This window comes from Fukomys damarensis, unplaced genomic scaffold, assembly GCF_012274545.1.
Source record: "Fukomys damarensis isolate Sample0158 unplaced genomic scaffold, DMR_v1.0_HiC HiC_scaffold_34, whole genome shotgun sequence".
NCBI classification, from domain to species: domain Eukaryota; kingdom Metazoa; phylum Chordata; class Mammalia; order Rodentia; family Bathyergidae; genus Fukomys; species Fukomys damarensis.
The window spans coordinates 2,076,337-2,095,306 of NW_022900946.1; the positions used below are offsets into that span (position 1 = coordinate 2,076,337).

At 51.4% G+C, this 18,970-nt stretch overlaps 1 protein-coding gene across 2 annotated transcripts in view; it reads left to right on the top strand.

Moving 5' to 3' along the window:
* The window catches only part of Gsg1l (GSG1 like), a 67,376-nt gene that overhangs the window by 32,626 nt on the left and 15,780 nt on the right, over positions 1-18,970 (top strand). For both annotated transcript variants that reach the window (XM_010623501.3, XM_010623500.1), the window contains one exon: positions 13,039-13,206. In XM_010623501.3, the coding sequence (XP_010621803.1) occupies positions 13,039-13,206 (168 nt within the window). The remainder of the gene's footprint in view (positions 1-13,038; positions 13,207-18,970) is intronic.

The window sequence follows — 18,970 nt, forward strand, 5'->3', positions numbered from 1 at the left end:
GATCCAGCTGATTTCATTTGGAACTCAGCTGTTCTCTCCCTCTTGCCTGCCTCTGTTTCCTCTCTGTTGCTTTCATTCTCAAGCAGCTGTTCCCGGAGGGGTAATGCAGATGGTCATCATGAGCCGTTCTGGGCTTGGAGCTTACCAAAGGAGCAAAACCAGACAGATGGGCTTTCTTTCCAGTATTTCCAGCAAAAGTCCTGGCTGTGATCCCTAAGTCAGTAATTTAGGGCCTGCGTCAGCAGGGCCAAGCCCTCGGCAGGGAGAGGAGGAATGGTCCCCGGTGGTGGCACCGTTGCTATTAGCAGGTGAGAAACAGCACACTGAGAAGACCGCGGTGGCCACTGCATGGGCTGTCTGGGTCTGGGCCGTGGCCAGGGACCTGGTTCACCGGGCACTGCCCCGGCACAGCTACTCTTCCAGGAACATGGCCAGACTGTGACAGCCTTGTCCCATGGTGGGAGGGGATCAGTGCTTGGACCTCTGGATTCTTGTCTCAGGCTCGGCTCTGCCCCTCCCACCCACAGAGGGACCCTGACCTGGCACCGCCAGCCCATCCTTCCAAGTGGCACAGTCCCAGGAGCCGGCCCAGGCCCTGACCCCACTCTGCTACCCCGGAGGAGTCCCTGCAAGCCTGTGGCTTGGAAGGCAGTCAGCCTGACCTGGAGGAGGTCACCCACGAAGGGAACTCACGTTTTGATCGTTGACTGCGTGTGCGCTGACCCTTACATGCCATGGTCACTGTAGAGCTATGAGGTGGGTCCTTTACAGAGCAGAGAACTCCAGGAGCCTACCTGAGGGGATCCAGCACACGGGGCGGAGGGGGACTCGAACCCAGGCAGTCTGGTTCGATACAGTGTTCTCAGTGGATCTGGGACGATGGGCAACGAGACGACTCACGGGTGTGCGGAGCCCCATGTCCCACGGGTAGTGACTGCTCCGTAAGCACCAGCTTTATTTCTCTTTTGTGATACTGGAGATTGAGCCCAGGGTCTTCACAATGAGCTACAGCCGCAGTCCCATTTTTACATTTCCTGTTTTGAGACAGAGTCTCACTGAGTTGCTAAGTTGCACAGGCTGGACTGAAACTTCAGATCCTTGTGCCTCGGCCTCCTAAAGTGCTGGGATGACAGGTGCAGGCCACCACACCTGGCTCTGGCCCTTCTTGCTTCGCTGCTACCGGTGGGAGATGGAACACGAACAGTGGTCTAGTGTTGCGTAAGGAAACTCAGGTCAGACAGCTGTGAGTGGCAGAAGTGTGATCTGCCGCCCCCCAACCCCTCGGGCTGAGTCCCAGCAGAACCTGCTGGCAGCACCCACAGGCCTCCTCCCCAAGAACCCCGAGCCACCTGCCTGGGCTGGGGCCCTAGGAGACCCAGGCCATTCTCCCTGCTGCAGAGGCCCTGAGATCATCAGCCTGGGGGCCTCGGGGGGCCATGCCACACCTCGGCTCACATTAGTGTATGAGGCCGCCTGCCACAACCCTGGCCCCGGAGAGGAGAATGACTCTGAGCGGAAAGGTGCCCACTTGCAGCTTCGTCCCAGCCAGAGAAGCTTCAGTTTCTATGAAGGACGTGTCACTGGGAGCCCAAGGCACGGGGCTGAGAAGAGTGTGAAAGGGACTTGGGGACCGGCTCTGGCCCTCGCCAGCTGTGAATGTGGCCAGGCCACTTATCACTCTGTGCCCCAGCACTCCCGGATATGAAATGGGGTGGTCCATCTTCACCTCGAAGGGCGCTCACGAGTAGACCTAGCTCTCTCCTGCATCCCCCAGTGTAGTGGCTCACAGTGCAATGTGCCCGTTACTGTCTGCCAGTTGGGTGGGCTTTGGTCCTCAGTGAGGGGCTTCATAAGCTGCAGGCCTCGCTGGCGGGGCTGGAGTGGAGGGCTGTGCCCTGGTGGGCGCAGAGGTGGCTGCCCCAGCATGGAGCTGGTCCCTGGGACCAGCGGCCTGAGGGCCCAAGGTTGCCAAGAGGTGCAGCAGGGGGTGCTGTGGGAGTAAGGTACAGAGTGCCCAGGGCACCACCCTGCCACATTCTGTGGTCACCGTGGTGCACCAGGTTCAGGGGCAAGCGTGAGCCCCAGGCAGAAGGGCCGCATCCTGGGCCACCTTTGGGGAGCAATTACCCCAGGGGGGTGAAAGAACACAGAGTATGTGCCCCACAAGTGGCAGCTGCTCCAGGCCTGTGCCCAAGGCCTGCAAGCCCCAGCCCTGTCACCTCAGGGTAGGAACAACATCGAGGCGTGTTGTGTCTCAGGGCTACAGTAAGGGCCACGGGAGGCCAGGCTCTCAAAGTGCCTGATTAGCAGCTGTGGTTCTAAAGGATGACTCAGCTTTGGGCCACTTTCACATCACCCAGATGCCCAGGGCTCTGAATGCCCTCTTTGGGAAGCCCTTGTGCTGTTCCTCACTCTGGCTCTGCCCGTGCCTAAGTAGCCACGTGCATGAGCACAGGCAGCCACGTGGCCTGACTGCCCCTTCCCATGGGCGTGTGTGGTCCAGATACCCAGTCCCACCACCCACTCCCTGGTGCTCACCCACACTTTCCTTCTTTGGTCGCCGCCCGACCCTACCTGGATGGGGCCTGGTGACTGCGAGACTGGAAAGCGAACCCTAGACAGACACCTGCTGCTTGTGTTTTACATCTAACCCTAAGCAGGAGTGGAAACCAGTGCTTGTTCCCCAACACCTATAAAACCCTGCCCCAAAACATCACTGCAGACTGAGGGTAGTGGGACACCATGGAGTTGTGGATGGTAAGAGCCACAAGGTCCAGAGATGCTAGGCATTTTGGTCCAGCATCCATAGCAAGAGCAGCGAGTTGGGCTGGGTCCCAGGAGGCTCCCCCATCGGCCCAGGCAGTGCCTCTCTGACCCTGGTTCTCTCTCTGTGGGATTTAGGGCCACATTGCTGCCCCTGTAACTCAGTCTCCATGACTGGGGACTCTGGGCTGCCCCGCTCCATCTGCAGGCCCAACTGGCATTGCAATGGGACAGTTCCTTGAGGGCAGCTCTGGAAGAGCCTGGGCTCCCAAGACCCCTGGGAGGACTCCTGGCATTACTGGCAAGAGGCTGTGTGGTCAGCAGGATGCTTGCTCTTGCTCATGTCTCTGGAGGCAGGTGGCTCTGGCCTCCTTTTCTCTATAACTGGAGCAAGGGAAGGGATGTGGCAGCCCAAGGGGCCCATGAAGAAAGCAACAGAGCCCCCGAGCTGACAGACATTAAGTTCTCAGGGCTGTTGGGCTGCTGAGCTCTGAAGCTGGCCTGGATCGGGCATTTGTGCCCTGCTCTGTCCCTAGCAGTGGGCTGGTGTCCCTCTGGCCTGCAGTAGCTGGGGGCAGCCCATGGTCAGTGACAGTCTTCCCACTGACCTGGAGCAGATTGTAAGGTGTCCGTGTATCTCCCAATATGTCCCCAGCCTTCCTCTACCCCTGCCTCTGCAGAACTCCCAGAGGTAGAGTAGGTTGACAACCACTCCTCCCCTGTCACCATCCTCCCCTGTCTTCCCTAGTGTCCACTCTGTTCTCGGTCCTGAAAACCAGGCCAGCCACCCACATATCCATTGCACCAGCTCGAGAGTCATGCTGCAAACACTAGCAGGTGCTCCAATGCCAGAGTTTTAAAACTGTGCCTGCATGGGAGCCCTGGGAGCTAGAGGATGAGAGGAAGGAAGAGAAAGGCTCATGGGCGCAGCCTGACCCTTCCAGCCATAGTGATAGAGTGCTGTTTTTTTTTTTTCAATTTAGTAATCTAAATTTATTTTGTATCTGCATTCATTCATTAATGAACAACTACTATGTGCCAGGCACTGTTCAAGGTGTTGAGATATAGCAGGGAATGAAGCATGGCTCCTGGATTCATAACGTGACAGCCTGGTGTGTGAGAATGGTCTAGAACAAAAGCAATAAGGGCTTCTATTTCTGGGAGGATGGAGCAGGCACATTTCCCTACTCCTGCTCAGTACAAGTAAAATCCTTGGATATTATACCTGAAACAGACACAAGACACTGGAAGGTAAAGAGAAGACAACAGGCTATGTTGAGGAACACCTCATTGCTGAGTTCTTGTGTTGTACACCCCAGACTTGGATTTGAAGAAGTTCAACTTAGAAATGCCACAAGGCATAGGCAGGAAAACAAAAAACAATGCCCCAACAAAGCCTGCTTTCTGTAGCTGAAGGGTCAGCAAAGGGTCAGCCTACTGAGACAGAAAGCTTTTAGCAATATCTTCTCTACTCCAGTCATACATCCTAGAAAAAAAAAAGCCCTATAGTTTACTGAGACAGAAAGCTTTTAGCAATATCTTCTCTACTCCAGTCATACATCCTAGAAAAAAAAAGCCCTATAGCTCCATCCTCCACCTGTGGCAGCCAGGAATGGGAGCTCAAATTATACCTCATGGGCTTTAAGAAGGTACCCCAATCTCCCCTTGCTGGTGTGGCACCAGTGTAAGGAGCCCCTTTCACTGGACAGTGGCCAGCTCACCTGCCTTTGAGTGCAGTGGAGCCCATAAGGGGAATGTGGACTTCAACCTCCACTAGGCAGCAGCAAGGTGCCCTTTCCCCTCCCTGCTGACATGTGTCAGAGGAGAATTGGTTGAGAGTTAGGACTTTTGCCACTACCGAGTAAGATGATCCCCCTTCTGTGATGTCAGTGTAGGCAACTTGGGAAGTAGTAATGAGGCACTTCTGTCCTACCCCCAGGATGTGTCAGCAGGGGCCTAACAGGGTGCCAGAATACCCTCTCCTTCCTACCTGGCACTTTCTCCACCTTGAAAGCCAATGGTGGCCTAGTGGGAAACCTAGATCCACATCCCTACCCAGAAGTAACAGGTCAGTGCCCCACCTTCCCTTGCCAGGATGATGTTAAGGAAGCTAGCTACAGCTGAAGGTTTAAATGAAATCCAGAGTTCCATAAAAATGCCCAAACTGCCGAAGTTGATACTGTAACCACTTATTGTACCAAGGGCCAAAGAGATCTCAACTTGAGTGAAAAAGATGATGAACAGATTCCAATACTGAAATAACAGAGGTGTTAGAATCACCTGATAAAGGTTCCTAGAGCAATCATACCAAAAATATATTGATGAGTGGTCATAAACACCCCTTGAAAAAAAAATATGAAGTCTCAAAAAAAAAGAAGTGTAAGACATAAAGACAACCCAAATGAAAATTATTGAACTGAAAAATACAGTAACCAAAGTAGAAAACTCAATGATTGGACTCAATAACAGACTGGAAGTGGCAAAGGCCAGAAGTGAAATTAACAAGAGGACAATAGAAATTACCCAATATAAATAAGAGAGAGGAAGAGCTAGACATGTTGAGTGTAAAAAAAATTTGCATGTAGCATGCAAATATTAAGTAAAAAGAGTCAGAATTAGCTACATTAATATCTATGTACCTTGACTCACGATGAGATTATATCCTGATAAACCTGTTGTAAGCTGAAAATAGTGTAAATTAAACCTGTATTTAATCATCATAGCTTAGCCCAGCTTACCTTAAATGTGCTAGAATGCTTATGTTAACCTGCAATTGGATAAAGTCTAGCACAAAGCCTATCTTATACTAAAGTGCTGAAAACTGTATATGCAGAGCTAGACATTTTATAAACATAACAGAATGCAAAACAAAATAGAGAATAAAAAGCTGGCAACATGGTACATGATAGAGTGTTGGTTGTTCACCCTTGTGATCGTGTGGCAGGTTGGGAGTTATGGCTCACAGCCACTATCCTGCATCATGAGAAAGGATCGTATCACTTTTCACTGGCCCGAGAAAAGAGCAGAATTCAAAATTGGAGGTATGATTTCTATTGAATGTGTACCACTTTCACAGCACCATCAAGCTGATAAATTGGAAGCTGAATCGTTGCAAGTCAGGGGCCCTCTATATTAGATAAAGCAGACAAAGAGCAAAGAAAATTATTGGAAATGAGCACTAGGTAATCATGAATGAATGTCCATCCTAAATATGTATACAGCAAAACCTGAGCTACAGACTCTGAAAGAAAACCTAATAAATCTGCAGAGATCAATGAGCAAATACACAGTAGCACTTGGAATTGTCAACATTCCTCTCTAAACAATTAGAACAACTAAACAAAATCAGCAGGTACAGAATAACTCAACAACCATATCAACCAATAGGATATAATTGACATTTCTGGAATACCCCACCCAACAACAGCAGGATGTACCCTCTTCTGAAATGCCTTCATGATATATACAAGATAGGCCATACTGTGTACCACAACTCAAGTTTCAACAAATTTTTAAAAATTGAAACCACATAGAATACATTCCCTGACCACAATGGAATTAAAAAGACAGGAAAATCTGTAAACACTTGGAAACTAAACGGTATACTTCTAAATAATACAAATGTCAGAGAGGAAGCCTCAAGGAAAATTCAAAAATGCATTTAACTGAAGAAAATGAAAAGACGGCATATCAAAACCTGGGGCACAGTTATAGCACTGGTGAAAGGAAAATTCATAGCATTGAAAGCTTACTTAGAAAAGAGAAAATGATTCATCAGTAATAAAACTTCCCACTCCAACAGTCTAGAAAGAAGAAGAGCAAAATAAGTCAGAAGCAAGGAAAAGAAAGATAATAGAAATCAATATAATTGAAAGCAAACAAAAGTCAGAGAAAGTCAGTGAAATAAAAAGTCTGGTTCTTACAGAGCATAAATTAGATTGAAAATCCTCTAGAAATGTCATGAATTAAAGAAGGCATCACAGCAGACCCTGAAGACACCAATAGCATAAGAATATACTACAAACACTGCTATACACATAAACTTGACAGCTTGGGTGGAATGGATCAAGCTTTTTAAAGCGCAAACAAGAACAACAAACTCAATATGAAATAGATAATTTGAATATTTCTGTAACTGCTAAGGAAGTTAAATTCATTATTTTAAAGCACTCAAAATAGAAATCCCTGGGTACAGATGGTTTTATGGGAACATCCCACCAAACGTTTACATAAGAATCAATACTTATTTTCATTCAGAAAATAGAAGAGGATGGAACATTTTGCAATTGATGTTATTAGCTTAGTGTTATCCTGATATGAAAACCAAAAACAGAACCGTAGACTAGTAGCTGTCATGAATATAAATGTCAAAATTCTTAATAAAATAATAGCAAATAGGAGTCAGCAATATATTTAAAAATTATACAACATGACAAATAGAATTTATTCCTGAGATGAAGACTGGTTCAATATTTGAAAATCAGTCAGTGTCATTCATTATGTTAACAGGTTAAGGAAGAAAATGACACAACCATATCAATTGATGCAGAAAAATCACTTGACATACATGTATTCATATTTTTTTAAAAATTCCTAAAAATTAGATCCAGAAGGGAACTTCTCCAACTTACTAAATAGCATCTATGAATACTTATAGCTAACACTGTACTTAACATTGAAAGACGGTGTTTTCTCTCCATTGTTGGGGACACCATATTATTTGACATAATTCGGGAAGTTCTAGCAATAAGGCGTGAAGTAAAAATCACACAGAGTAGAAAGGACTAAACAGGATTGGATATGTAGAAAAATCCAAGGAATACACCAAAACGTGCTTAGACCTAGTAAATGAGTTCAGCATAATCTTAGGATGTAAGATGAAAATATAAAATCAAGTGTATTTCCATGAACTAGTAATAAAAAATTGGATAACAAAATTTAAAATACAGTATCACTTACATTAAGCTAGGCTTAAGTCTAACAAAACATTTGCATGACTGTATGCTCAAAATCATAAAATATCAGTGAAAGGAATCGATGATTTTAATAAATGGAGTGACATACCATGTTCATGGATCAAAATACAAAGCACAATGAAGATACTAATTCTCAAGTTTGCATACAATTCCTGTACAAATTTCAGCAAGATGTCTTACAGATACAGAGAAGATTTTTTCTTTGCAGGAAATAGTCTTTATTGAAAGTTGAAGAGAATGGTATTGGACTCTGGCTTGCTGGAGAGGAAATGCTCTGATGAGGTGGATCAGACCAGTCCCCCTATGAAGGTAGGAGGCCAGCATTAAAGGTCAGCTGGTAGGCTGGGGTCCAGCTCATAACAGTCTGAGTCCTGGTTTCCTAGGTCTGGAGTTCTCATGGCTGAAAGGTGGTTCCTTTCCTATGGAAGGACTGTCTCTGTTTGTGGTGGTTTCGATCACGTGGGCTTCTATTTTCCAGGAATTCAGTTGATCACACATTCAGAAAATGGCTAGAGACTTCGTGTGTCGCTAACTGACCCCATAAACATATAGTCTTGATGTTCTCATCCTTGAAGATGGATGACTTCATAAAATTCTAGGCTAATTGGCCCTGTCCTCCCAGCCTCTACAGCCTCTAAATGACCAACATGTACAGCTGAGGGGCGATCTCACCCAGATATATAATAATAGGAGGTACAAAGTCAAGGTCTCACCTTGTTTTTTTATTATTTGTCTGGGCATCTATAGACCCAGGTGAAGAGACATGTTTCATATAAGAAATGGTGTTTAAGTCCTTTCTTCCGAGGGAGAAAAAATCTACAAATAATGCTCCTTTTTTTGTTTTTTTTGATACAGGGTCTCATCACATAGTTTAGGCTGGCCTTAAACTCACAGCAGTTTTCCTGCCTCAGCTTCCCAAGTGCTAGGATTACAGGCTTCCCATGTACCATCATATCCAGCATAAATAATGCTTTAATGAGGAGAAAGGAAGATCTGCATCAGTTTCAGGTTTGCTCCAGAATTCTCTCAGGGCTGATGTCTTGAGGAAGAGTGGTTTTCAGGCTGCCAATTTCGATTTCATCATTTCCTGCAGAAATCCAGCTGGATAACAGCCATCACCATAGCTTATTACAGTAGTGAAGTGGAAGTAATAAAAAAGTTCCTGATTATTAGACATTATTAAATAAAAGCCCATTTTGAGAGCTTTTTTTTACTAAGTATATAATAAAGAATAAATTGTTTTATATTATGTGTTAGACAGGTAGTTAGACATTAGTGGGTCTGAAGGACAAAGGGGTGGGCCAAATACCATGCTTTGCCAATTATAGTTAGGTAAAGAAAAAAGACTTTAATGTATAATACATCTAAAATCACTTGTTAGGTCTCAGACCTAAAGCAATCCCACAGGGTTAAAATTTATACGGAAAGGCAAAGAAAATAGAATGACTGAAACAGATTTGTAAAAGAGAATAAAAGGGGATGAATCCTTGCACCCAACTTCAAGACTTATTAAATAGCTCCAGCAATCCAGATTGTGTGAAAAGAGTGGAAGGAGAGAGGCATCGATGGTGGGACAGAATGAGGTCCTAGAAATAGATCTTTACAAATATACCCAACTAAGAGTCAACTCATGTGTAAATCTGTCCAGTGAAAGAGGGATTGAGTTTTCTTAAACAAATGACACTGAAACTACCAGACACTCATGGACAAAAGAAATCAGCTTTAATCTAAACTACCCAGTTTTGTAAAAATTAATTCAAAATGGGTCACAGCCCAATTAGACAATGTAAATCTACAAAACGTTTAGAAAATACAGTAGAAAGACTTTGGGACCTAGGCGTAGACAAAGAGTTCTTAGACTCAAATTAGTCAAAAGTATAAACTGAAATTTTGATCAATTTATTTTCATCAAAATTAAATACTTTTGTTCTCTGAAGGATCCTGTGAAGAAGTTAAAAAGAAAAGCTAGATACTGGGAGAAAATATTTGCAAGCCACTTACCTGGAAAAGGACTAATATTTAGTATATAGAAAGAGCTCTCAAAATTCAACAGCAAACATCAACATGAACAACAAAGCCATCTGATCAGAGAATGGACAAGAGACAGGAACAGACATTTCACCAAAGACGCCGCATAGCTAGTACGTCAAATAAAAAGTTGTTTAAAACCATTAGCCATTAGGGAAATACAAACTAAAGCCACAATGAGCTATTTTTACACATCTATCAGAATAGCTAAAATAAAAAACAGAGACATCATCAAATGCTGGTGAGGATATGCAGAAACACAAACACTGCTGACAGGAATACCATTCAGCAATATAAAGAAACAAACTGCTAGTACACACACACACACACACACACACACACACACACACACACACACAGAAAACCTTGATGATTCTCTAGAGAATTATGCTAAGTGCAAAAAACTGAGCCCAAGCCTATACACTGTATGATTCCACCGTAGTAAAATTCTTGAAGTGGCAAATTCATAGAAATGAAGAGCAGACTAGTGGTTGCCAGGGATTGGGGAAAGAGCCTGCAAGAATCTTGGAAAGTAGAGAATCCAAGGATCCTGGCATGGGCAGGAGGGCTGGGGGTGAGCTTAGTGTTCAGGAGGGAAAAAGGAGGCATGTGCCTGGAACTGGGAGGCCAGAGGGAGTGAGCTCAGGCCAGCAGTCGATCTGAACCCCAAGTCTTGTACGTATGCCAGATGAGAATGCGGTGAGTGTCTTCTGCCTTTGGACACATCCAGCAGTTTGCAGTTGCTTGTCTGCCTCCCTTGCTGCATCCCTGGCCTCTGTATCTCGGAACCTTGGGATTTAGCAGACCCATGTTGTTCCCAGGATAACTCCCCCCACACATCACTGGTCCTGTCAGATGTGCTCTCCTGAGCACTGGAACTGAAGATTCTTGTTCACTTTAGGGTCCTCTCTGTACTGGTGCGATGGAGGAAAAATGGAGGAACAAGCTTGTTCCGGGCTTCCATGAGTACACTGGCTTGGCCTCACCAGCACCCTTGGTTCCTCCTGGTGTCTGCATCCTGGTTCTCTTAGGGGGCATCCACCGCTCCTTGGGACTTCTTACTTGGCTCATATCTTCAGTTTGAATGCCTGAGCACTCCTTCTCCATCCCTGGGCTGAATTGGAAGCCAGACTTGGTCATGTTTTAAATGTCTGCATGTGAAGACTAGAAATGAGTCTTTACACAGTGAATGCAAGGAAGGGAAGTTACGGAAAGTAATTGTGTAAGAACTTTTGTCACCCATAACAGAAACTCAGTTCAGACCCACTTATAGGGGGAACCAAAATGAGGAATGTGTTCTCCCATGATAGACAAGTGCAGGGATAAAGACTTTGGCTCCTTTCGTGGCCTTGTTTCTCTTGTGTCAACTTTGTTCTCCGGCTGGATGGTGCTAAGATGTTCCCCAGCAGCTCCTGGTTGAAAGGCCAGCAGCTTAACCCCCCAAAGACGGTTGAGTTCCGGTTCCCCATGGCTTCAGCCAGAGCCCTGGGATTGAGTCTCCTGGGCCTGACCTGTGTCACATGGCCATTCCTGAACCAGTGACTGTGGCCGGAGGAGGCAGTGCTCTCACTGGCTGGGCCCAGTTTACGTGCTCACCCTAGAGGTTGGGGTGAATGGATGCTGGGAGGAAAGAGCAGTGGTTGCTGATCAGCTGAAGCTGAGGTACTCGGGAATCCCAGAATAAGTCTGTTTTGCCATTGTCCATCCTCGAAGGCTGAGCTTCCCTCACATCGGTACCAAGAGGGGTACCAAGTGGAGCGGGAATGTTCAGCTCCACTGCTCGGGAGAGAGTATCTGACCAGACCAGTGTTGGTTGGATGCCCAGCCTTTATCCAGTCCTCTATGGGGGAGACACATACTGGACACTGGCAGCAGGAAAGTTATTAGAGGGACCAGGCTTATACCCCTACGGACACTGAAGCCTTCTGGAAATTCTAAATTAGCTCTTTATCATGAAAGAGTCTGGGGAATTTATTAATGGGTTTGGCACTGGAGGAAACAGGTGATTATTAAAGATCCCTTAGAGAAAGGCAAAGCCCTCATTTGTCCCCTTACTTTCTTTCCGGGGTTCTCTGGGACTGACAGTGAGAGCAGAAGTGGTGCAGGGTGTGGCCACTCTGACCACAGGGCATGCAGGGGTGGGGCAGTTGGCAGGAGGGGAGGCCTGGAGCTCTCAGCAGTGCAGGGCTGCGGTAGCAAAACTGAACCCTTGATTTGGAGGAAACCAGTCATTGAGACAGAGCCTGCGGAGCAGGGACCTGGAGACCCTGCCAGGTGTAACTGGAGCCAAGCAGGTACCTCACTCCTGGCACTAAACATGGGTGTGCAGTCTGATCACAGGCATCAGGCAGGAGGCCTTTCCTGGGACTGAAACGGGGCCAGCTGAGTCTCCTAGCTCTGTCCCAACCTTCCTTCTTTCCAGGAATGGTTGGGACAGTCTCCAGCTGTGTGCTGGGCCCAGCATGCACATCATGTGAAGCCAGCCAGGCATCCTCACTGGGACGGGGTGGAGAAGTATGGTGTGGGCAGCCAGGCAGATGGCTGTAACTTTATCTCCCAGAGGGAGAGCTTGCAAACCAAGTCATGGAGAAGTGGGCTATAAGCATGTCAATATAGTGAGGACAACAAGGACAACAGCCCTTCTGGAGAGCCTCTGATGTGCCAGTGATGTTCTAAGAAGTATTTCATGGGTTTTGTCCTTCAATCTGTGCAAAGGCCCTGAGGCAGCATCATTGCTATGTCCATGGAGATGGACTGGGGAATAGGATACAGAGGCCAAGAGTCTCACTCAGGGTTGTGCATAAACAGAGGCAACTCTCATGAAAAGGGAGCTGCCTCTGTCTCCTTCCCCAACATTTTCTCCAGTTAATCTCATCCTCACTGCAGCGCCCCAGACTCCCATGGTCTGTGGATGCTCTCTCCTGTCTCCATGCCTATGCACATGCTGGCTCTTTCTCCTGGGATGCCCTTCCCTGGCCAACTTTCCCTCAGCCTGCAGGCCCAGTGCAAGTGTCGTTGACGGCAGTCCCTCTGCCGGAATGACTGGCTGTCTTCTTGCCTCTCCCGATGACCTCTGTCGTGTTGGGCACCTCAGTGTGTGGATTACTCCTTGTTCCAGAGAATCTGTGTGGAGCAGCTGCAGAGCCTCTCTCTCTCCTCTAGGGCAGCAGTGTCACAAGGAAGGCAACCGGCAGGGACAAGTGAATGTTGGTGGCCGTGGATCTCCTGCCCCACGCACACTCACTGTGGCATCTCTCCTGCTCTCTCACAGCCTGGCGTGGGGTTCCTTTACCTGCTGCATGGCAGCCTCTGTCACCACTCTCAACTCCTACACCAAGACAGTCATTGAGTTCCGGCACAAGCGCAAGGTCTTTGAGCAGGGTTACCGGGAGGAGCCGACCTTCATCGACCCCGAGGCCATCAAGTACTTCCGGGACAGGTCAGTGCATGGCGCCCCCTCTGGCCACCACTGGGAATCTGAGGCCCAAGGCCTGGCCTCTGACATCACAGCCCCTTTGAAAACGCGAGGGAGCGCCCCACACGTGTCTTGGGGGCTGCTCTGCAGGGCCAGGGGGGCGGGCTGTGGGAGGTGGGGTTTGACTCACTGTGCTGCAACTACTGGGGCACTGAAGGTTTTGTGGGGCACAGGGTTGCCTTTGTCTTGTGTGGTTGGACCATGGGAAAGCCAGAAAGGGACCAAACTTGTATGCTTGTCACCCAGCCCCATGCTGCCTGGGCTGTCACAAAGGCTGACCCAAGGCTCCTTCTTGGGCTGTGTCTTGGTACTGAGAGAAAAGAAGACCCAGCCGTAAGACCCAGCCGTGGGACAGACCCAGCTGCCAGAGGGCAATGGCTCCTCCAGGTCAAGGTGGATTCTGATCTCCTGGGTCTCAGAATCCCGCTGGAGGAAGAGGAGCTGGTCATACTGGTGGCTGGATGGATGAACAGCTGGGGCGGGGTGGATAGCTAAGTGGTTAGACAGTGGTGGATGGAGGGGTGGATAGATAGTTGAGTGGCTGGATGGCTGGATGGTTAGTTGGGTGGATAGAAAACCATGTAGGTGGAGGAGTGCATGAGATAGGTCAATAGACCAGTGGAGGGAGAAGGGATGAGTGGATGGACTGACAGGCGGAGGGGTCCGTGGGGAGATGGACGGGAGGGCTTCAGAAGCTGGCGGAGCTCCTCCCAGGCAGAGCTCCTCCCAGACGCCTTTTCTGCTGAAGCCGCCTGAAGCCTGGGATTTCTGAGCCTCCCTCCAGGGACTAAGTGCCGCACCCTTCTCTCTCTGCGGCTCTCCTGGCTCCGTCCAAAGCTGCTCCTGTGGGTCAGCTGCCATGAGTGCTCCCGTGACTCCCACCTGCTCCCCCCCCGCTTCTCTGCCTTCCCCGGCTGTGAGAAGCACAGGTCTGTCCCTGTAGCACAGCCTGGTACTCCGGCTGCTTCCCTGGCCCCCGTCAGTTGATGGCAGCAGGGGTGGGGACAGGGTGGCTCTGGCTCACGTCCCACCCAGCCCGACCTGCCTGGGCACTCTGCTCCCTGCGTGTCCTTTTGAGCTGACTTTTAGTGTGGTGGTGCTGGGCTGGGTCCCAGGGCCTGGCGGTGCTGACCAGCCTGGGAGGAGCGTGAGACAGCTGTCCTACGCCAGGGCCAGCTATGGCCATTGGGTGTGGAGCACCCTGTGTGCTGGGACTTCGTGCTATGCCTCTCGGTGCAGGGAGATCTGCTTGCCTCAGAGCAGCAGAGAGCCTTCCTTAACGTTGCCCGGGGTGCGGAGAGGGTTGGGCACCCAGTGCGGCTGTCTCCAACGTCAAAGAAATTCAGAGGTGGCAGTGTCCCCAGGGGGATCCAGCCACCCCCACAGAGGAGCAGAGTTGGGACAGGCCCAGATGGTGGCACTCGGGGCTTCCCTGCTGAGAACCCCGCCCTCAGCCTGGCTGTCGGACCTGTCCCGCCCTCGTGGCTGGCAGGTGCCGGAGACTGAGGCTAGCAGGCCGCTGCTGTGGGCTGCAGACCCAACTTCCTGCCGCCCGGCCCACAGTCTGAGGCTGCACCCCCCGGGGAGACTGCTGCGGGGTGACCCTGGCTGCACAGAGCAGGAACTTCACGCTGTTTACTGTTCCTTCCCTTCCAGGCCCCCTTCCCCCCTCCCTACCCATATTTCCTGGAATAAGCCACACCTCCCAGTAAGCTGCCTGTACCAGATCCTCTGCACAGGTCTGCTTCTTGGGGAAGGAAGGAGACCTGCAGTCAGGCCTTTCAGAGTTGCAGGGAAGGAGAGGGAAAAGGGGGCTACAGACTGGAGCATGGAGGAGCTGATTCTCCTTGGGACATGAGGGAGGGTTTCAAGCAGAAGGGTTGTATGGTGTGCCACAGTGGGCCCCTCTCTGATGGTCAGAACCCTTCTCTGATTGTCACCATGTCTTTTCTCTTCCGTGTGGGCTCCTTTCTGTCCCTCAAAGGCCCCAAGCTCACCTCCACCTCAGGGCCTTTGCACATGCATTGCTGTCCCCTGGAGTACTCCCCTCACTCAGCCTGGTCTCGGCTGTTAGGGGATCTTTGCCTAGTCACTTGGTTTGACTTTGCACACTACTACTGTTTTCTCCAAGTCCCTGGAGGGTGCAGTTGCCCAGAGCCAGGCAGGAGTTCAGCCCCAGGCTGGGCGTCTGTGGCCAAGAAAGCAGGTGACATCACAGCCAGGCTCCCCCTGCCCCAGCCCTGGAAACATCGGCACAGCCCAGGTCCCAGAGCCAGCGCTTGGTGTTTGTAGCACTCAGCTGCCACTGCCACAGCAGTCATGTCTGAGGGGTCGCCCAGCCTCTCTGTCCCCGAGGGCAGTGGCTGTGCTGCACCCTGGTTCCGGCAGCACCAGGCAGCTCCCACCAAGGTGAACGCTTCACCAGCATATGCCGAGTGTCGCTGGCGTTACGCGAAGGTTCGTCAGCATTTCTTTCCCTCTCCTCGGAGCAGAACGCTTCCACATTTCAGCTGGGCTGGGCCATTCCATTTTTTCCTTTTCGTCGCCTTCCCACAAAGAGCTCAGTGCTCACAGGTCTCTGCACTGGGGTGGAGTCCCAGCGGCCGGGGTCCTTGCAGCTGCAGCGGGGACCCGAGGAAGGGGCACAGGGGCCCCGGCGCTCTGTCTCCTGTTCCTCAGCGGACAGAGGGTGCCATGAAAGGAGCAGGTCTGTCGGGCCCCCCCGAGCCCTTCTGCGCCCGTTTCCTCTGCCCACGGTGGGTGGGAGAGTTCGGAGCTCTTGGGATCCCAGGAAGGCTCCGGTTTGATGCCCATGTGCCATGCTAGGCACAGCGCCAGGTGCACAAGGGCTCTGAGTGTGTGTGAGAGTTCCTGTCCCTGCTGCTGCTGCCCCCGGGCCCTGGAGTTAAGCACGAGCTAACCGCATCCTGGGCTGGAGACCAAGTGGTGTCCTGAGGCGCTGCTGGTGTTCTAGGAGCTGCCGTGGCTCATCTTGGAGAGGTAACTCCCGACCGCCTCACGCGGGACTTGGTTAGTTTCCGCAGAGCCTTGTGAGCTGTCAGCATTACCGCTGTCCCCATTGTACAGGTGCGAAACAGGACCAGAGAGGTGAAGTGACTGCTGAGTGCTCTTGCAGGGGTCTAACCCAGGCCACGCAATCCCCGTGCTGTGCTAGTCTCTGGGGTCTGATCAGCTCCCTGCCGACGCAGGGCTCCCAGCACATGGCTGGTGAGGGCTGCCGCAGCTCGGGGCTCACGATTCAGGGGCAGTCTGAGTGCAGGAGTGGTGCAGAGGCCTAGGACGGTTTGTGCGGTGGGCAGATGCGCGCTCTCCCTCACTCTCCACCCTGTGCAGGGAGCAGCCTTAGTCCCCATCGCTGTGACAAAACACCCGGGACGCCGTGAAAGAGGCTCCTGGTTCAGTCCATGGTCAGTGGGCCCCGTTAGGCCCGTCGTGGGGCAGAAACATGGTGGAGCCAGTGGCGCTGGCAGGAGGCTGAGGTGGGAAGATCAGAGGTTCAAACCCAGCCTGGGCAACTCAGTAACTCAGTGAGACTCTGTCTCGAAATAAAAAAATAAAACAAGGGTTGGGGGATATAGCTCTGTGCAGAGGCCCTGGATTCAGTATTCTGTACTAGAAAAGAGAAAAGAAAAGAAAAGAGCCAAAGCAAAGCATGGTAAAGGAAGCTGCTTGCTTGCGATTGGCAGTCTGTAGAGCAGGAAGAGAGGCCGGGGAGAGGGGCCGGGCCAGGCGGAGCCCCGCGCTCACCCCCACTCCCTTCGGCTAGGACCTTCCCGCAGTGCTGACAAATGCAGCCTCCTCACGGTCACGGGATTATTCTACCTGGCGATGTCAGCTCTCCTGGTCAGCTCCCCTCTGGTCTCCACCTCTGGGCGCGGCTGCCGGGCAGCGTGGCTCTCCGGCCCGCGTCTTGGAGACACCCACCCACTCCGCCGACTCTCGTGCTGTCCTGGGCACGGGGCAGGTGCCCGTGGGCCTCACGGCAGAGGCGTTGAACGGCCCTTCCCAGCACCCAGGCCTGAGGGCCCCCTGCGGGATGAGGAGCAGTGGGGCTGGAAAGGCTGTTGGGCCCCTCACGGCAGAGGCGTTGAACGGCCCTTCCCAGCACCCAGGCCTGAGGGCCCCCTGCGGGATGAGGAGCAGTGGGGCTGGAAAGGCTGTGCGTGCGTGCGTGCGTGCCCACTCTCGTGTGGAGCGCAGTGCACACATGTGCTGCTTCCAGGCCGCGCCTGTCTCTGAGCAGCCTCACTGGCCCCAGCTCTGAGGCATCCGGATTGACTCACCCCGGTCGGATCGCTCTGCCGCAGTCCCCAGGAAGGCGTTTTCATTGCCCCCAGGGGAGGGCTGGAAGTTGTTGAAGGAAGGGCAAATATTTGCAGATCGGGCTTTCTGGAATACTTAATCCTCAGATCAGGTTTAACAGTGTGAGGAAGAAAATGAGAGCTGTTGGCCTCAACTCCAGGGATCCAGCCCTGTGCAACAAGCTACTCCCCTCACCTCGGCTGAGACAGCAGACACAGTGAGTGTGTGTGTGTGTGTGTGTGCACGCGCGTGTGTCCGTGCCTGCGTGTATGTGTGTGTGTGCATGTGTGCAAGGCCTCTAGCTTCTGCTCCCTCTGCTGCAGTATGGGTCTAAACCTGCTTGTGAGCTGACTTACTCCCGGCTTCTCCCTGCCCCTTCTCTGTGCTTCAGGAGAGCAGGGAGCCCATCCCTCTGACCCAGCTCCTAGACCCGGGCTGAGCAGAGCCCGCGTGTGCTCCCTGTGCCCGTGATCAGGAGAAGCCACAGTGCAGCCCTGTTCCGGTGGGTGGGGCTCTTCTCCCGCCCGCCACTCTCTAGCTACCTGGGGCTGTGGCCAGCACCAGTGACACTACACTTCCGGTCTGAGGCTGGGGTCCCCTCTCCCTAACACGCCCAGCCCACGCCCTGTGTGGGACGGGCGGACACACTCCCTGCAGGGAGGGCCCTGTGGTGCGTTGCACACTTACATCTCTTGAAGGATTCTACGTGAAGGTGTACTTTGGCCAGTTGGATGGCTTTAAAATCTTAAATTTGGCTGTCATTTGGAAAGTCAGGGTTTCTTCTTCCTCATGAGGAGCAGATCTGTCCACACAGGGCCCATGTTCCCGAGTGGCTGTGGTGGCCGAGGGCACGCAGCTCAGCGAGCACAGCAGGTCTGCAGGTGGCTCTGGGAAGGAGGCTTTGCCCCGGCTCCTGGGAGGCTGAATAGAATAGAGGAGACCCCGAGCCAAGTCTCTCCAGACCCGTGAAGTGCCCGCCAGACGGCTCGGCCGAGGGAGGGTGGCACGAGTGGGGCAGGAAGGCCAGACCGGGTGTGTTTGGGTGCTCTCTGGGAGGAGGGTCGGGGCGGCACCCCGAGGTCTCTGTCCTCCGTGGTGTTTGGGGTGGGCTCCTGGGTGCAGCTCTGTGGCTGTTACTGGGCTGGATTTGCAGAGAGAGGGAGAAGATGGGGTGAAGAGCCCCTCCCTGGGGCCTGACCCGGTTTTGCACAGGGAAGGGCAGTGCAGCCCCCACCCAGGCTCTTACACACGTGCACACACAGAAACATGCACGCGCACGCACGCCCTGCAGCTGCTCTCCCGCTGCTGTGGGGACATTTGGAAGGCTGTCTCCGCGTCCTCACCTCCTACTCTCTGCACGGCCCACTCCAATCTGGCTCCCACCTCCTCACACCACCACTCCTCT